Below are 18746 nucleotides of genomic sequence, written 5' to 3' on the forward strand. Positions count from 1 at the left end.
CTGCTAACAGAGAAACACCAGAGACAAGTCTAGCTTTTATCTGACATACAGAAAACTGCAGTAACTGTACGTAACTAGTATGAATAATTAAGTTCACCAGAAAACAATATACAACTTACCTCGCTTGCATTTCAATCACATGACCTTAGGTAAAAGAAAAAAAGTGGAACAATCTTTCTCCAAGTGCTCGATGTGCTTACAAAGCACAGGAAGTATCACCACCGAGGTTGCCATGGAGACGACGCACCATGGAGCAGTAGCACTGTGGAGAAGAGCCGTAAAAAGAGAGTTACAACACATGTGCAATTAAGAGTGGACTTTTTGTAAAGTTAGCAATTAAACTAAATTAAAGGTATTGCATTCTTTATGTAATGTTTAAAAGGTGCCAATCTGAGACTTTTAACACTGTAAACCATATTTTTGGGGGGATAAAGTGGGAGAACTACGGTATATATGAAGGGGTCCTGAAGTTAATTTCAATACCGTTTTAAGACTTTTACAAGACCTCATCAAAATATTTGAATTACTTGAAGTTGCCACTTCAAGCTGTAATCAGGGTTTTTTAAGCAATTAAGGAAACTAAATACATTCATGAATACTTTTTGCAGTCAAACTATATCAACAAAAAAGTAATGCCTCATGAAATTGCACTTAAGACTTTTTAACAGCCTTTCTTTAACCAAAATTGATTTATTTAACTCTTTAAGGTCCCACAGACACCTTTTTATGTTCACAGCATGCACAAAAGTAATGACAAGACTTTGGAAAAAACGTTTAATAACTTTTTACAAAATATACAAGTTGAGTGACATTCACTCTTCTCCAAAAAAACAGAGCATAATCATTATACATTGTATGTACACAGTTGTAAAAATGCTCAATAAAATACACAATCCCTCCATAGAAGACCGAGTACATGGTGTTGAAGAAATAAAATGAAGACACTTGGCACAAAATGTGGTTACGGAAACATAAATGGACATTCAAATGCCTTTTGGTGAATGGCCTGCCATGTTAGGGCCTTTAAATGTCTTTACGTGAACAAGAAAGACAACAGAAAGAGAAGTGGGATATAATGACTTTATGGCAAAGGTGTGAGTGGATTTAAAAAAAGTCCAGTTCATAGTGTATGAAAAAGGCCAGGTGTTATGTGCTGTTCATCTTCCTTTTCTTGAGTCGCTCCCGCCAGTCTTGAGGAAGTGCCTCAAAGTTGGCATTCTTTGATGCTTTTCCTCTGGAGACGATAAAAACAGTACAAGAGTTAGTGTGTCAATAATGTGAATTATGTGCACAACAAAATGTGATTGATTACAAAAACTGTCATACGTCACAAGCTGCTGTTGCTTCCAGTCTTCAATACTCTTTTTGTTGAGCTGGTCTCGGTCTTCATCACTGGAGCTGCTCTTTTCTTCCTCATCCAACTCTTTTTGGATGCTCTGCCATTTCTTCACCAGAGAAGGCATTTTCGTCTTACTCTTCTTAGACTACAGAGAGGGAAAAACAGGAAAAAGGAAAACAAATATATAGTGCAATTTAAGCATTAGAGTGCAAGGTTGGCTTGATTACAATATTTTTCACATTTTGTGTCAAAATATGAAGACTAACCTTGTCCTTTTTTACTTTTTTGGTCTTGTCTATGGGAGGAGCTTTGGGCACCGGAGGTTCAAAGGGGGGCTGGGGGGGTGGCAGAGGTGGCTGAGGAGGCAGGATTGGAACAGGTGGGGCCGGAGGCTCACAAGGAACCAATGGGGCAGAGACAGCTGGCATACTCCAGTAGGTTGCTGCCGACATAAGAGGAGCTGAAGAAAGGAGAAATCCTACTGTTCAGTAACATTTCAGTCATTGCCACTCCCAACCTAAGCAGTACTGCTGTACTCGGTAAATATATACACTACTCACAAAAAGTTAGGGATGTTTGGCTTTTGCATTCAATTTCAGAATGCACCTAAAATGCACTGTAACCTTTACAGGTGAACTGAAATTAACCGTGTCTAAACTTTTGAATGCACATGTTCAATTGTTCAATGTTTCAGTACTTAAACATATATATATATTAATTAACATGCTGTTCTCTGCTGTTCTCTCTCTCTTGTATTGAAACAGTCCTTTTCATCGTGATGTTCAAATTTTGACATCATGAGACCAAGGCAACACTTTGAAATTGATCAAGTTATTGAGACTTTGAGACATTTTCTTGTGGTATTGTCACCACCGTTGTTGGCTCTTGTTTGAGAAACAGAAATGACCAATGCATTCTACTTTCATGGTAGAATATCACTGCAGCATGAACTTTTCATGGGGATATTCTTGTCGAATATCCCTAACCTTTTGTTAGTAGTGTATATAAATGGAAGAGTAAGATCTTCAAATGTGTAACAACGATGTAGGTTTACCTGCACTGACAGGAGCCTGGGTGTAGAGAATGGGACTGCTGCCAATAACAGCTTTATTCAGCTGACTAGCTTTACGTTTCTGACCCTTCCCCAAGGAGCCCGAGGAATCCACAATCTGTGTGAGTGACAAGAAACAATAAAAGATTTAAACTTTATCACTCGAAATAAACAGGAAACGTGCGAGTACAAAAATACATATTCTCATTAGAATAGTAACAGACATGTGACTGCACCAATACCTTCACGGTAGCAGTGCCTGGAGGTAAAGGAGGCCTCCCACCGCCGTCTTCCTCAGTTCCAGGTGCTGGAGGCTCCCCGTCCTTATCGTCGTCATCATCCATCTCCATCTCCACCTCCATAATCTCGCTCTCACTGTCAGGAGGAGGAGGGGGTGGAGGAGGTGAGTCTGGGGGGAGAGGCGGCAGTGGGGGCAAGCTGGGAGGCGGAGGTGGGCTGTCGGGGAGAGGAGGTTGGGGTGGAGACCAGAATGCACAAGGCTGAGGGGGAACTGGTGGGGCAACAGCAGGACAAGCCGAAGATCCTGATTGTATAAAAAAAGAGAACATGGAGTGTTTGTGAAAGTCTGTCACATTAGTGTTAAAGAACAATAGAGTGTGAAATTGTCTTTTTTCAAACGTCATTTAAGACTCAAGCCTGAGACACACTGCTGGGGTGGTACATGAGGCACTGTGTGCTATGGATGGGACTTCTTTGTTGACAAAACGATTGTCACGTGCACCTCGACAAAAAAAATTTAATTAAAAAAAAGTGTCACAAACACAAAGTTCACGAACAACGAGGTAAAGGAAGCCGTGCACGAAAAGGTGAGCCTGCTGTCCAGGCTTCGTTCGCTCTCAGATGATGGTGTGTGCGTTGCGTAGTACAAATCACGGCCCGTTTTTGTGAATGGAATAGGTGAGGGCGGGTCGGTAAGGTAACTATGGAGATCCGGCCACCAGCAGCCAGTCAAAATAAATTATGACATGGTTTACTGGAGCAAGCATCTGCGCATGCACTGTTTGCTTGTCTGCAATGCATGTCAACTGAGCCGCCTGTTAGGGAAGTGTGTCCTGAGAATCTTCCACCCAGGCTAAGGAGCAGCAGAAAGAAGCAGTGCTAACCTGTAGATGTGGAAGATGTTTTTGTGTCCCCTTGCGTTGACTGTGTCTCCGTGCCTTTTGGGTCCTCCTCCTTGTCGTCCTCTGTTGGGAAATCCCACTGGGAGGCACCGCTCCGGTCCTTCACATAGAAATACCGCCTGTGCTCTCTAAAGAGTGGGACAACAGAGATAGAAGGCAAGAGTTTTAATGACTAGTCTAGCAACTGCTTTAAGCGGTATAATACCCTGGCAGAGTGGGGTAAGGGAATGGGCATATTTGCCTCAGTAACGGGTGGGAGTGATGTCATGGACAGTTTCTTTAGCCATCCATAAGAAGAGCCCAATTAGAGTGTTATTTTGAAAGTGGATAAGGGACCCACCTTGCTCTCTAAAACAAATTAATCAAAACAAATCATCTCAAGGTCCTGAAAGCAGCATTCAGCAGCTCACACCATGGTTGTCATATTTGTTCTGTTTTAGATAACCATTCCCACCCAGACACAGGAAGACGCCAGGGAGGAAGAATCATCATTATCATCATGATTATATCATCAACAATCACCATAGGTCAGAAAATAACAAGCACACAATCAACTTCTTTCAAAGCAGAAAGAAAAACAAAAACAGGAAGACATGAAATAGAGTTGGTCTGACCTGCTGGATTCCCGTCATTGCTCCATCTTCACCTTTTATTTGATGCGTGACACTGGTCGCTTCCTGGGCATCACTCTGTCTGCATAGCATTCTGGGGGTTGCAGTCCTGTAAAGTGCAAAGCTTTCCCACGGAACCAACCTTCCTACCATACCACCCCACCAAAATTGTCCGCCGACTGGACACATAATCAGTCTACAACTGCCCTGGCAAAGGGCTTAACAGTCATAGGGTCGGGGAGTCCTGTCTGAGGCTGGTATATTTAACAGGAAGCAGGCTGGACCAGAGTGGATGTGCCTTTATCAGTGCGTGCAAGGCAGAGTGCCAGGACTGTATCACAGAAACCTGGAGAGTCTGTTTCTGGTAAATATTTTAATCCACTCGAATTGGTTAAGCTTCTCCCCAAGTCATTTTACAAAGTCTGCAACTTCAGCAGTGAAGGGGGGTGTAGTCACACGGTAAGACTTTTGGGAGACCAGGGAGTTTAGAGATGTGAAAGTTAAGGAGCGCGTACCTGTCCCAGTGGCAGGACCAGCCTTTAGGGGTGGCGTTAAGTTCGTAATATTTTATGTGTTCGGCAGCTTCCTGCAGCCTGCGGCGTAGATAGACCCCATTCAGAGCACCCTCCCTCCAGTCAGCGATTCGTGTCTGGAATAAATAAACAGCAAATAGAAAGAAGAGTACAATTAAAACTAGGGAACAGAAGATGGGGATAAAGAGAGGACAGCAAAAATATGAATAACACAGAAAAGTAATTACTCCGTTTCTAGAATGACACCGGTGATGGATTACTATGAAGATTTTAAATATTTAGTACCACCGCACAGCTTTGTGCAAAAATTTAATTAAAGTCTAAATATTTTACAAGTCAGTGAGATAGCTTCAACTAAAAGCTAATGCGATATTGCTCCGAAAATGAACAATTATTCCCTCACCTCAGTTTGCAGCAGGAGGAGCTGGAAGTTAGAGATTGCTTTTTTGTCTATTCCCAGGAACTCCATCTTGCTAGTTAAGGTGTTGGCCAGTTCTCCAATCTGAAACTATATTTTTTACCGAATTTAAATAAGGTTTGAGTCACAAGAGTCACAATTATAAAGTTTGGTAACAGCAACATTGTTACCTTGAGCTCAGGCGTTTCCACTTTGAGCTCAGTCGTTTCCCCTTCTTCTTTTACTGAAGGTTTTGAATCCGCTTTCTCCTCAGCGTCGTCGGTTTCCATTTCTTCTCCTGCTGCAACATTCTCTGGGACTTTAGGACATGCTACTGGACACGAGAGAGGAATTTTATTATTTTAGTTTATGGACACTTTAACATGTAATACCGTGCCATGCATGCCAATCTTCAAAAGCAAATGCATAATAATTTGAACTCACTAGTCTCTGCGCTGTCCTGTATATCTGAGCCTCTGCTGTTAGATTCGGGGCTGGCAGTAGAGGGGAAGACAGTCTTCCACCGGTTTTTCTTCAGTAAACCAGCACGAGAACCGGAAGCTTCTTGGCTCGTCTCAGAACAAGGACTGGAAGCCCCTGTACTCGCATCTCCCTCCTCCAGTGCCCGGAGCTCAGCCTAAGAGCCATATGTTCCAATCAGGTTAAAAAGAAGGCCATACTGACATGAGCATCTTGCTGTGCACTAAAATACATGCTCCAACTAAATCCCTCCCGCAATCACAGTCAAACACTGATATCCCAGCACTACACCCCCACCTTTTTTCTCTCCAGAGCCAGTTCCAGCTCCACAGTGTCCTCCTCCGTCTCCTCCTCAGCATCAGAGTTGTCACCTGCCTGCTTCTTTGAAACATCTTTCTGCACAGTGGGGACTGAGTCTGTGTCACGCAGAGGGGTAGCTGGTGATCCAACAGGACGTCCACCCTCTCCCTCAGAATCCTGACTGTTCTCGGTCTCGTCTAAACCTTTAATAACTCTTTTTCTCCATTTTTCTTCTGCTTCTTTCACTTCTGAGGGGATGAGAGGACCAAGAAGTGATGCAGCCACTCCACGCTGCTCCTCCTCTTCACTTGCAAGTCCTACGACACTCTCCATTACCTCCTTTTACACAAAACACGAGTCCACCGTTAAACAAAAAAGAATTCTTAAACAACAAAGCATTTGAGCTGAACTTGAATGGAACTTGCCTTAGCTTTAGTCTCCTTCACTGGTGTTGGAGCTGCTGCAGGCACATATTTTTCCTCTGTGTAATGACCTCCATGAGCTGTGCCATTGCCATTAACATTAGAGCTTCATATAAAGGAAAAAACATAATTAAAATCCTTTACTGAGGATAACAAATATACTTCATATTGTACTGGTACAGTCACTTTAGGCTAATCAAAGTTTTATGTACCATTGTCAAAATGTGACACAGCACTCTGTGTCAGTCAATCCTACCTGTTTGACTGCCCCAGACTTTGCACCTGATCTGCCAGATAGTGTGGCAGCTCCCACGACACCTCGTTAGACACTGTGTTCCAGTAGTAATAGCAACCAGAGTTGTCATCCCACACCTCTTGCCAGTCTCCCATCTCGACATCCACTGCAAAAAAGGATACACTTGAGATGTTAAAAAAAGAAAAGGCAGACATATTTGAGGTAATATATTACGCACAATCTCTCTTGCAATAAGGAATATAAACTTAATTTTGGCTACATCCTGACTAAAAGAATTATCTTGAGACTGTTGAGCACTGAGCACAGACTGTTACCTCCAGCTAGTGAATATTGAGTATTGTACTCAAAATCTGTGGTTTGATTCTGTTCGTCACTGCCAGATGGCTGCTGATTATCCCCCTCAGGTTTGGGTGGGGTGGGAGTCGGGACGGAAGGATGAGATGTTGTACCATCTGAACTTGGCTGAGTGGTAATTGCATCAATTTCCTGTGGTGGGAAAACAGGATTTACAAATCAGACAACTACAAAAAAATCTCCTTATAAATCAGGGAAATAAAAACATGGGTCAACTTTTTTCACTAAATTTCATGTCAACAATAATTGTGCAAAATGTTGCCTTGTACAAATTAATTAAACAGGGAATAAGAAGATGAAGATCCCCACTGTTTCAGTATCCAGAGATCAATACTTAGGATCTGCAGCAGGCGTATACTCACAGCCATGAAGTTTGCCAGTGTACTGTCGATGTCAGCCGACTGGTTATGTTGAGAGTTTGAAGTTAAATGTTGAGACTCTCCAGCATCCTCCTCCTCACTGTCTTCATAGGCTCCAAGAAGGGACAGGCCCTCTACAAACAGAAGGGAGATTACTTGATTCAATTATGGATGAGAATGTACACAAAATATTGCAAACTGCCATAAAGAATATGTTGATTGTGATGAATTCCCAATATTAAAATAATCATGAATCTGATCCACATGTCTGTGTGTCTCTCATTATAGCAGGGTTAGATTAGCCTTTTTGAAAGACTATAGTTTAACTATTGTTACTAAATGTCTTACAATAACACATAATAGTCATCATTTCATTTAACTTTGTTTTTACAAAACACGGTGGGCCGTCAGTGGGCTGCCCTCGCAGCCCAACCACCAGGCTTAGCAGGTTTTCTGGGGTAAACCCTGATACTGGTTTTATTCTAGAACCCCAAGGGAAGGGTAATGGACAGTTGGGGCCGGGTCCTAAAAGAATCGCAAAGAATACATTTCTGTCTCGCACCATTCTACTCCATGGAAACACGACTTTAGGCCTGATAGTATTGCTCGGCTGTGATTGTTTTTCCGATTACAAGCATGCCAATATTTCTGTTCATGAAGTCTAAATAATGGCAGAATAATAACATCAACACAAATCAGCAAACGCTACACACTACAGCTTCAAGTATAGTCTCATAAGTATAGTAACAGATTGTAGTAACATAGTAACAAGATCACGCCCATGACAATGCTCAATCAAATGGCACCTGATATTGTTTTGTTATCAAAGCATGGGAAACAGGAAAAACAGACGGTTATATAAACATATATTTACTTTACCTGTGGCCTTAACTGCAGGAGCCTTCATATTTGAACGTCTCTCTCTCGTGAATTTATGTCCAGCACCTTCCTGCTCGTCTGCAGATAACAACGACCAAAATATTATATGAATAACGTGAAAAGCTCAACATTTTACGACAGTGATGAATACCTGGTACATTACGTGGCTTTCCAGTCATGTTTTGAGTCAACTGACCCAGTAATCTAGCATCAACCGTCTAGGATTTTTAGCAAGCCCGCAAATGTGCTAAGATGATACCTCTCCGCTAGGCTAACTAGCCGATAGCTTGTGTTTGAAGCAACGCGTGTAAAAATGTGTAATTTTGAGTCTTAGCTTCTTTAGCTACAGACGAGGCTAGTTCGTGTTGAAACTGACAACACGTGTTAATCATGCTCGTAGGAAGGTTTTAATTTTCCAAATGTGTCAATTCTTCACACGTATAACGTTCAGCCTTTAGCTAGCTAGTCTGAAGCTAACGCGAAACGACTGACACACGTAAACATGTGAAAATACCATCAGATCCAGACGGCGCTTCTTCCCTGTCTACAGCATTTCCTGTGCGGAGCGGTGAAAGTTGTAAGATTGTTCTACGACCGATCGTTCCTCCTGTGAGGCGAGTTTTCTTCCCCATACTTGCTATTCAGGCCTGCTGCTCCCTGCGCTGGCGTCGTCTCCGCTGCGCTGCTGCTCCTTCTGTGACAAAGGAGGCAACTTCCGGTCACGTGAATGAACCAGGAGGAAGAACACGAACGAAGGTTATTGTTGTTTTTTTGTTTAGTTTTTTTTTAGTATTATTTTTTTTCTATAACCATACACACATAAATGCCACTTTTACTTTACTTTTTATGCCAAATACCATCTGAGAAATAATACACCATTATCACCAACGTTAAAATACAGTGGTGTCAGCTACAGACTTTTCACAGGAGGCAGATTTATTCTTACTCACATATACTTCAGACACTGGTACAGTGTGAGAGATAAGGTGACTCTCATTGTTATAATTTAACTTATTGGTTATTTGTTTAATTTTCTACACATTCCTCAGCTCCACTCAGATCACATACCCTGGTATATGCAGTAGAACAGTATTACTGATTTTCCTCCAAGTACCACCACAGGAAGCTCACGTACCATTGGTGGTGCACGAGCCACAGTTTGAGAACTATGGGTCTAGCACAAAAAAGGACAAGGAAGAAAAATAGAATTGACATAACCATACATATATTGTGATGAAAAGGACAGAATATCACAAAAATAAAGTAAAATTAAGACAACAAATTAAGATGGCTTTTTTTCTAAGTCATATTCTTTAACAATGTGAAGCAGATTCATGTAATCCATGCTTTGTTTTTACTTTTAATTTTCTTATGAGCGTTGAAGAATAAAATTAATTCCCATTGTAAGACTGAATTTAGGTTTTGCTTTCATAAACGTTGATTTTTGAAAGTGAAAATTCTAATGAAGCTGACAAGAAAATCAACATACAGTTATAATTGTCTATGACAGATCCATAAATAATCTCTTGCTGTGAGGAAATTTCAAGATGATATTTTGGGGAAAGGCTTATGGAGGTAAAACAAACAAAAAGTATCGTTATTGCCTCTCTCTAAAGTGTTTGATCAGGAAAATCATCATGCATGCATTAAATAATTTGGCATATATTTTATTTTCTTCTCATATTACACTCCAAATGTGCAATGGTCACAGACAATACTGAAACTGTAAACGCACCTTTAAGGAAAAAGTCAAAAGTATTAATAAACTAAACGATCACATGACACACTAGAATATGACTGACCTGCGACAACACAATATCCTGTATGGTACAGGACAGGAACCCAACGGGTGTGACTTGTGACTTTTAATTAAACCAAATGGAATTTGGAAACTTCTACAACTGGAAGGTTGTGTTGACCCAAAACTGCATACGGAGTGTGTTGGTGAACAATAAATCAGTTTCAGAGCAAAATTAAATTAAAATGAGTGAAAAGTCATAGGTCCTTGAGTGAATTCAAAGGATGAAAGTCCAGTTTTAAAAAAGAGGTCAATATCATTTGGCCAAAGCAGTCCTTTGTTCTTCAGTCCGATCACAGGTCTCTTGCAGCAACATGAATTTGCTACACTGAGGGGGCAGATAATGGTTGGATATTATAATGAAGTGTGAAGAGCGCCTTCATACCTAGCTCTACACTACAGTCCAGTAGGTGACTGCAAACTTCATGGGATTGTACAGAGTGGAGATACTGGCAGTACAGAAAAATAATTTAAAACATGTATTAATTTGTTCTGATTATCTTTTCTAAGAGCCTTAGATCGTTCAACTCAGCCATCAAGATAGTCTGTTCAAAGTCTTTGAAGTTCATTCCACAGTCATTCACCTGGCTGTGTCTTATGGAAAATGAAGAGATGGACAAATATGCAAAAATTACATAGACAACACATAGATTTAAATAATTGAAAAAGAGTTAGAAAGAGTCTAAAAAAAAATTTGCACGAAAAACAGAAAAATAATTACTCAGAAAAACTGAAAAAAAATTACTACTTACTTAGACAGAATAACAGGGAAAAAATATTAGTCAGAAAAACAGAAAAAAATGATTCAAAAAATCAAACCGAAAATTAATTACTGAGAAAAACAGGAGATTTTCATATTTTTCAGTGAACGTCTCATCCACAAAAAATATGTCCAATAGGTGGCGGTAACGCGCCTTTACGCTGGTAGCCAACCGACATTAAACCCAGCAGAAGAAGAAGAAGGATCATGGCGTCATGTTTATGTTAAGCTGTGTTCGGATGAGAGCTCATTTGTTAACGATTTTATAAACATTAATCACGTTAACAAAGTCATCATCCAGCCGCAAGAGGTCAGTTTTATTTATATCTGTGTTTTTGGGGGTGGGGTTTCTCCGAATAAGCACGAGGACCAGCGCAGCGATTTAAACAGTGGGAGTCTTTAACTGGCGAGTCATGGAAGATAAACGATTAGCTACACAGAGAGGAGCGACCCACTGATGTATGTAAGTGAGGAGCGTCCACAGATGCAGCAGTCTGCTGGACGCCAAGGAGGAACAAGAGCCACAACCAGGAACAGAGGAAGCCCAGACTCTTCCGGATCACACCCGATGGGAGCTGCGATGGGGTCCTTCCTACCCTGGCTGCACGATGTGGCAGCTGTGACTCTCCTCAAAGCCCGGCGGACTTTGTTTCAGGCTGCCATCCTGTTTTGTGTCCTGGGTCTGCTGCTCTGGGTGTCCATATTTCTCTATGGAAGCTTCTACTACTCCTACATGCCCACTGTGAGCTTCTCCACCCCGGTTCACTTTCACTACAGCTCAGATTGTGATACCTCGGAGCCGGGGCTCTGTTCATTCCCCAAGGCCAACATCTCCTTCATGAAGAACGGCAGGGACCAGGTCATGGCTTATGACCAACCTTATCATGTATCGTTGGAGTTGGAGATGCCAGAGTCACCGGTGAATGAGCACGTGGGCATGTTCATGGTCAGGATGTCTTCCTATGCTAAGGGTGGGAGGATAGTCTCATCAGTGGGAAGATCTACAATGCTGCACTACCGCTCCAGCCTCCTGCAGACGGTCAGTACTTTAGTTTTCTCTCCTCTGCTCCTTACTGGGATGGCTGAGCAGAAGCAGCTCATAGAGGTCGAGCTCTTCTCAGACTACAAGACGAACGCCAATCAACCCACTATCGGCGCGGTCATCGAGATCCAGTCCAAGCGAGTGCAGGTCTATTCGTCCCAGCTGCGTATCCATGCATACTTCACCGGTATCCGCTACCTCCTGTACAACTTCCCCCTGACATCTGCGGTGGTCGGCGTGGCCACCAACTTTGCCTTCCTCAGTGTCATAGTGCTGTTCAGCTACTTGCAGTTCATATGGGGCGGACTCTGGCCTCCAGACCAAGTGAGAGTGAGGGTTGTGATGGGAGACAACACCCGCATACAGCAGAGGAGACAAGAGGCTCGGAAACGCATGGAGAAGGAGAACTCGCAGAAGGAGCTTGCCTCCCCCAAAGTGATTGGTGCTGTGGACGAAGCATCTGATTTGCAGGGAAACGACACGGCGGCAGACGAGTTGCCGAAGACGTCCTCCGTTATCCCAGATGCCTGCCAGGCTGATGTGCCAGATACCAAGAAGGAAGAGTCTCGTGACTTGAAGGAGCCTGATGAGAAGGACGACGACTTGGGTGAATGCCCTCAGCCCCCCGAGGGAGGAACGATGCTCCGACAGAGGCCTGGACCCTGGATGAGCCTGTGAGCGATACCACTGCACACAGTTAATGCATCTATAGTATCTCCATATGATCCGCAATGTCCCATCACTCTCTTTTGGCAGATACCACTGAACCCAGTGTTTATTATTACTTTTATTATTTTAGTGACAAACCTTTAGTGTACTGTCTTGTCAGGATGTTTACCTTATTTAAAATTGCTGACCTCCTATTGTCTGTCGAGTGGGTACATTTTCCTAAAGAGACCAGCACTGTTACAGGCGTACGTTTGTGCCATGTGTGTTTTAGTTGTACCCATAACAGGAGCTGCTACATTCCAACAGTGTTGTCGGCAAGAATCTAGCATCGCCACAAATGTAGCCTTTTAAAGTCAGGTGAACCTGCTTGTTCTGTTTGTGTTCCGTAAAGTGGCATCTCCTCATACCGTCTACAGTAACTGAAACACATAAGAGGTCAACAGATGTTTAGTTTTTCTATAGCAAATCCTATAGCGATTCCAGAAATGAAATACTGATAAAATACAACAGTTTATTATAACAAATAACATAAAATTGCTTAATTTTAATGAGATAAATATTGTCATTGTGTCAGCCACACCGATACATCGGTCCACCTCTAATCCTGACAACCCACTCATGCAAATGAAAGTACACAGTGAGTCTGTTTATTACTAAACTATTACTTAAAAATGGTGTCTTTTAATGAATGTAGCTGCTTTGCATTTGAAACAAAGTGTTACTGTATGTCTGGATTCTAAATTTCCAGAACTCCACACCCCTTCAGGACATGTACTGTGCATGTGGTATCTTCTTCTCACAGTAATTCGATTTGGAAAATTTGCTCCCAAAAGTTCCTTTATATTGAATTACTTTTCAGGGAATTACTTTCCAGGGTGTGCTGATGGTCCAGCCTGAGGGCTTTTACCTTCCCATCTTACAAATAGAGGTTTGTTGTGTCTTAGTGTGATGTTGTGTCTGTGTTCACGGCCATGACATACACATGGCACACACAAAGATGGTTTTCATTCCATTTCTCTGAATTCAGGATGTGTTACAGTGGAATCTTCACTGCACAGTTGAATGTTGTCAAACTCGTGTTAAGTGTTTTTCATCACGACAAAGATGAACCAAAGTATTTTAGAAGGATCTTTTAAGAAGTGGGTTTGTTACTTTGAAACTGTCTTTATTTAACTTGGGCTAATCTATATTATGAGAAGGATTCATGAACCGTTCACGTATGATTGTGTAGCAGAGATATTAATATAAAGCACTATCAAGTGTTCTTCTTGGTTTCTGTCTTTCAGGATGCTCTACCCAGTACCTCTGAAGTTACATAAGTCAGTTTTGTTTATGCACTGATACTAAATTAAACAAATAAAGAACATTGAGCTGTGTTGTTGTGTTGTCTTTGTGGTGAGATTATGGCCATTTTTTTTTTTTTGGCAAAGTCTGAGATGCAGAGCACAAGAAATCTGGTTACCTTGCTCTCATTATTATTACAGTCTTTAAAAAACAATCATACCAGAGAATCTTGTCTCACTCATCATGCTGATAATAAAGGATTTAATAATCCTGACAATAATAATAATCATAATAGTTGAGAAGTAGTATCGCATCTGGACCCTGGACTCACAGCTATGTGGATTTTTTGTCATAAGCATGACACCATACTATATCTAGTGGCAAGGGTGTATATATATACATATATATATGTATACAGTATATATATATATTCTTAGTACACTGCAATATTTTAAAACAGAACTTTATGGCAATGATATTGAGACGCAATACCAGCCTTAATTCAAAGCCATGGCCCCAATCTGTCAGATGAATTATGCATTGGTCTGGATAAGGAGTTCACTAATTGACTTAAACCATCCGTCACTTGTATTAAAAAGCACACATTTAGCCTGTGTAGGTACAGATATCATCTTACACTCTGCCGGAACAAAGAAATGCTCCTATTGTGTTGATTTAAATGATTAAATTGTGTATCTGAATCAGGTTTTTCTGGAACTGAGCAAATCCATTAATGACCCATCCAACAACTCTGCAAATGCTGTTCTGCGATACTCTGCAAACACACAGTACACGGATGTGTGGTTCACTCCACCTTTACTACATGTAAATATAATTGTCTTGCACAGGTAGTTGAAAATGGTAAAATAAGAAATTGATGTAGTTTTTTTGTGAAGATTGAAAGCAATTTACTATCAGTAACCACACATATTAAACGTATTTTCATTTCAAGAATCAAATATCCTTTCACACAGGCAATATGTTTTGGACTGTTTATTACATCTTATATCAAAGCTCATGTGACTGGTTTTTACCTTATATGGAACTAAAACCCATCAGCTTGATGTACAACACACTCATCTCCTTTAAGTGCTCCACTTGAATGCCACCCTGTGCTGGCAGTTCCCACCACAGCTGAAGGTCATACTTCTTGACCCTGAATGTCGTTCTTCTCCTCGGGCTGTACCTCCGTGACCTCGGCCGTAGTCTCGCTGGCTCCTTTTGACGCGTCCTCTTCCGGCTCTTCGTTGGCGCAGTCTGCCCAGCGTCCCACTCTCCTTACTCCCTCACCCACAACAGGGGCGTTAACGCAGGGGTTGTGGTCGTATATGACAAGTTTCAAGCCTTGCAAGTGAGACAGACCTGGGAAGTAGCGTATTTTGTTACGGTCCACGTCGATAACGGCGAGAAAATGCATTTCCAGCAACACTGCTGGGAATTGCGCCAGCTGGTTCCCAGCAAGCCAGATGCTCCTGAGCTCTTCCAGTTGTCCTAGCTCGTTTGGTAAACTCTGTATCTGGTTATATCCAAGGTGCAGTGTCTTGAGATTAGAGAGCTCGCACACCACCTCGGGGAAAACGGTGAAGCAATTAGTCTCTAGCCAGAGAGTATTAAGTTCCTTGAGCTCACTCAGTTCATTGGGGAGTTGGTAAAGCTTGTTGTTGCCTAGGTAAAGGATGCTGAGCTGTGGCAATCTGCAGACAGCTGCAGGGAGCTCCTCGAAGCAGTTAAAGTCAAGGGCCAGCAGCTGCAACTTCCTTAGCCCCTGGAGCTCAGCAGGTAAGGCGCTGAGGTTGTTATCACTCAGATAAAGCTTCACCAGTTCATCAAAGACACAGGCAGCGACGGGCAGCCGACGCAACTGACGGCTGCTCAGGTCCAGGGTCCGATCGAGAGGCATCTCCTTAAGGTCCCCCACTAAGAAGCGTTGGCAACGCTTGGAGGGTATAAATGCAATGACACCTCGCATGGCATTCCCCATCTTCTTAACTGTTGTCTCACTCGCTATTGGTCCTTTCACGTCAGTCTAATGCCATGCAAGGGTTGCACTCACCCAAGCTGTTCTCATCTTCAGGCAAATTTAATGGCATCCCATTAATGCTCCTCCACCACCGCTCTCAAGTTATTGATCTGGATAATTATGCCAGAACAAAAGACAATCAGTAACAATGTATTTATATATCATATGATTTATTTCTGAAAAAGACAATCAAAAAAGGAAACATAATGAGAATAAAGATGATCATAACATAAATTAAATAGCACCTACTTTGCAGTGTTTTTCTGCGATGTCCATGACTCTTAGCATCTTTCACAGAAACCCATTTGTTTATTCAACTTAATGGACTGAAAACCAATTGTATTCCCTGGGCAGATATTCCCCAATGCTCTCCTCTCACCATCTCTCAGTGGCTCTGAGCTTTGCCCTGACTTTCGTGGTGATAGCAACCACAGGCTGCTCTCTCCTCCCCATTTGTGCCTAATGACTCCCCCCCCCCCCCACACACACACCCTCTCCACGATGACAGAGGTGGTGGGGAAAGAGGCGGGGAGGAGCAGGATGCCATGGATAAGCATATGAAGTGCTCTGTGATAAAAGAGCAGAAAAGGTCAGACGAGTGGGCCTTCACTGTGGAAAAATATCAGGAATTTCTCAGCGATGTCGGAAAGGGAAAAGGAAAATGATCATGTCTTTTACTTAGACCTAAGGTGTAGTTATCGATCACATGTCTTTAAATGTTTCTGTATTTGTTCTCATTTTGCCTGCAGTACAGTTGTATGTTGAGCTGAATGACAACAAAGCTTGATTTAAAGGGACACTGTGTAGTATTTATGGGTTTATATAACCCAAAATCCACTTTTGTATACATATTATGTGCTCCTGCATTGTCTAGTCTCTGTATAATATTCTTTGTTTCATTTTCGTAGTGTTTCAAAAAGTCATGTAAAATAACATGGTCGCAGGCCGCTACTGCATTGCCACGACGCCATGTTTCTACGGGAGCCTGTAAGGACAAACGCGAGAGAACAAATCAAGCGTCGCTTTACTTGTAGCGGAAGTCCCGCCTCCTCTCTCTCCGCTTTGTCTGCTACGGCCGCGGTAGCTCGCCCTCTCCCTCGCCTCACGAACCTCATCTGCTGACACGGAGAAAGACGACGAGGACGACATTTGACCGGCTGATTACACCGTAGCGCTCAGGGAAGGGAGGGGGTGAGCAGAGGAGCAGTTCTTTGTTGTAAGTTTCAGCCTCTCCTCTAGATGGAACTATAAACTACTTACTTCACCTTTAATTTGATTTGATCTGACATTGTTACAGGTTCCCTGGAAAACTGGAGACATGATTAAGTGTGTTTAGGTCTGTATTTTATTGTCACATTATATTGTCTGTTGGATATTAAAGCTGCATTGCATAATATTGTTGTTGTTGTTGTTGTTCATAAACAGAAATGATGTAATATTATATGTATTCTGCATCCTTCAGGCTCTGTCAAGCAATCAGACCTGACTGATGGGAAGTTTTTGTGTTTATACCTGCAACCTACAGGCTGGTGGGGAAATTTACCCAATCAGAGTGCTGAGTGTTCAGGTTTTTTTGAGCAGTAGAATTCACTCCTGAAACTTAATAGTGGATGCTTATTTTCATTATCACGATCTTGCTGTTGCCTGCATCTGTAAAACAAATGACAATGACAAGAGTCATGTGGAGCTGATATAGGCTTCACCAGAATTGAATGAACTCATTCGAGAGTGGCTTAAATTAGATGGGTATATGGCAACATTTAAAAGTTACATATCACAGCTTTAACTGTGGGTTCCAAAAGGTCAGTTCCAAAAGTAATCACCCCAAAATCTTTATAATCCAAGCTTTATTTTATTTTATTTGTTTTCAAGGCATTATTTAGTCTTCCTTTCTCAAGGGAGACCCAGTCCTGAACTAATAGACAATCACAAGTCACCCTACCAGCCAGAGGGCTGATTTGATGCCTTGCACTTGTTCATTAGTGCTATTTTCCATTCAGATAAAGCTGCCAAAGGAATTTCATTTTTCTTATCACTGGGGGCAATGGTTGAGCCTCATCTGTTTTTGCTCACTGACACATAGTTTTTAACACTTGTCCTCCTCCTTATCCATTGACTGCACCGGCGCCTCAAACAGCCAATAGCGCACGGCCTGCACTGAGCATAGAGAAAGAAATATGTACTGTACCAAAATAGACACCACTCGCTCTGTTCACAGCAGGAAAAGCTCAATATATTTGACCAATTTAATTTCCCCTTTAGTCTGTTTTACTCTTTGACATTTAAAAAAAAAAAAAAAAAAAGATCCTATTTATTAATTAAATAATTTATCAAATTTTTATTTCTTTGATTAATTCATTTTGTATTCTAACTCTTCTTATTATCATTATTATTATGTTGGTATTTATTCAGATGTATCCTTTACATGCATGATTCAATATGTGTGTGTGCGTTAATTAATAAGTAAATAAATAAACAAATAAATAAATAAATAAATTAATTAATTAATTGATTGATTGGCTTACATTCATAATATCATATCATAATATTTTTGTTTTTATTTATTGTTGTGTGTTGGTGTTGTCTGCACGGTGCTCTGCTGGTGGCAACTGGATAGAGCACCGCCCCCTCTGCCTTGAAGACAATTTTGCCATGGTGGCCACTCTTGGTACTGCAACAAAAAATACTCATGGGGCCCAAAAAGCAATTTTATTTTGACCACGATAGTAAAAGAGACGCCTGTAAAAGTGTCCACAGGACACTTCGAGACATGGACATTGGCTTTTATAGATCTTTGTATTCTATATTTTTTAATTCACAGAGTTACATATTTGAAAATACTGTGACCTGGAGCTGTGACCGTGTGATTGCACTGAGACCTGCGCTCACTTCACCGCTATGGGTTCATAAAGTTACTTATAAATGTGATGAACAGATGAATTATAGTTGAAAATAAACATGTGAAAGAATCTGGAGTTATAAAACTACTTTTAACACGTTGTTATTGTTCCTAACATAATCATGAGTCTGCAGGTTTTCTGGCCCGACTT

General features: G+C 41.6%; 3 protein-coding genes across 5 annotated transcripts; 1 reads left to right on the top strand and 2 right to left on the bottom strand.

Annotated features, from left to right (window-relative positions):
• Nucleotides 1-807: 807 nt before the first annotated feature.
• fnbp4 (formin binding protein 4) lies at nt 808-8817 on the bottom strand. Of its 3 annotated transcripts, none has more exons than XM_083893505.1 (17): nt 8758-8817; nt 8124-8201; nt 7248-7378; nt 6846-7017; nt 6532-6676; nt 6279-6381; nt 5851-6192; nt 5518-5710; nt 5265-5407; nt 5080-5184; nt 4659-4792; nt 3515-3660; nt 2633-2934; nt 2394-2508; nt 1606-1799; nt 1327-1484; nt 808-1234 (listed from the first exon to the last, which is right to left on the bottom strand). In XM_083893505.1, exons 2-17 carry the CDS (start codon nt 8149-8151, stop codon nt 1147-1149), a joined length of 2499 nt encoding a protein of 832 aa, XP_083749631.1. In that variant the 5' UTR covers nt 8152-8201; nt 8758-8817; the 3' UTR covers nt 808-1146. The 3 variants fall into 3 exon arrangements, with proteins under 3 accessions (XP_083749631.1, XP_083749630.1, XP_083749629.1); XM_083893504.1 differs by having other exon boundaries at nt 5265-5404; nt 8638-8806; XM_083893503.1 differs by having other exon boundaries at nt 8638-8806.
• Nucleotides 8818-11237: 2420 nt separating this feature from the next.
• LOC310930497 (seipin-like) lies at nt 11238-12821 on the top strand. The gene has a single exon (XM_083893511.1). The coding sequence runs from the start codon at nt 11250-11252 to the stop codon at nt 12399-12401; it is 1152 nt and encodes a 383-aa protein (XP_083749637.1). The 5' UTR covers nt 11238-11249; the 3' UTR covers nt 12402-12821.
• Nucleotides 12822-14817: 1996 nt separating this feature from the next.
• Nucleotides 14818-15663, bottom strand: lrrc10 (leucine rich repeat containing 10; the record flags this gene model as incomplete). The annotated part of the gene is made up of 1 exon (XM_083894311.1): nt 14818-15663. The coding sequence occupies exon 1, from the start codon at nt 15655-15657 to the stop codon at nt 14818-14820; it is 840 nt and encodes a 279-aa protein (XP_083750437.1). The 5' UTR covers nt 15658-15663.
• Between the last annotated feature and the right edge of the window lie 3083 nt (nt 15664-18746).

This window comes from Microchirus variegatus (genome assembly GCF_963457635.1).
Source record: "Microchirus variegatus genome assembly, chromosome: 8".
In the NCBI taxonomy this organism is placed as follows: domain Eukaryota; kingdom Metazoa; phylum Chordata; class Actinopteri; order Pleuronectiformes; family Soleidae; genus Microchirus; species Microchirus variegatus.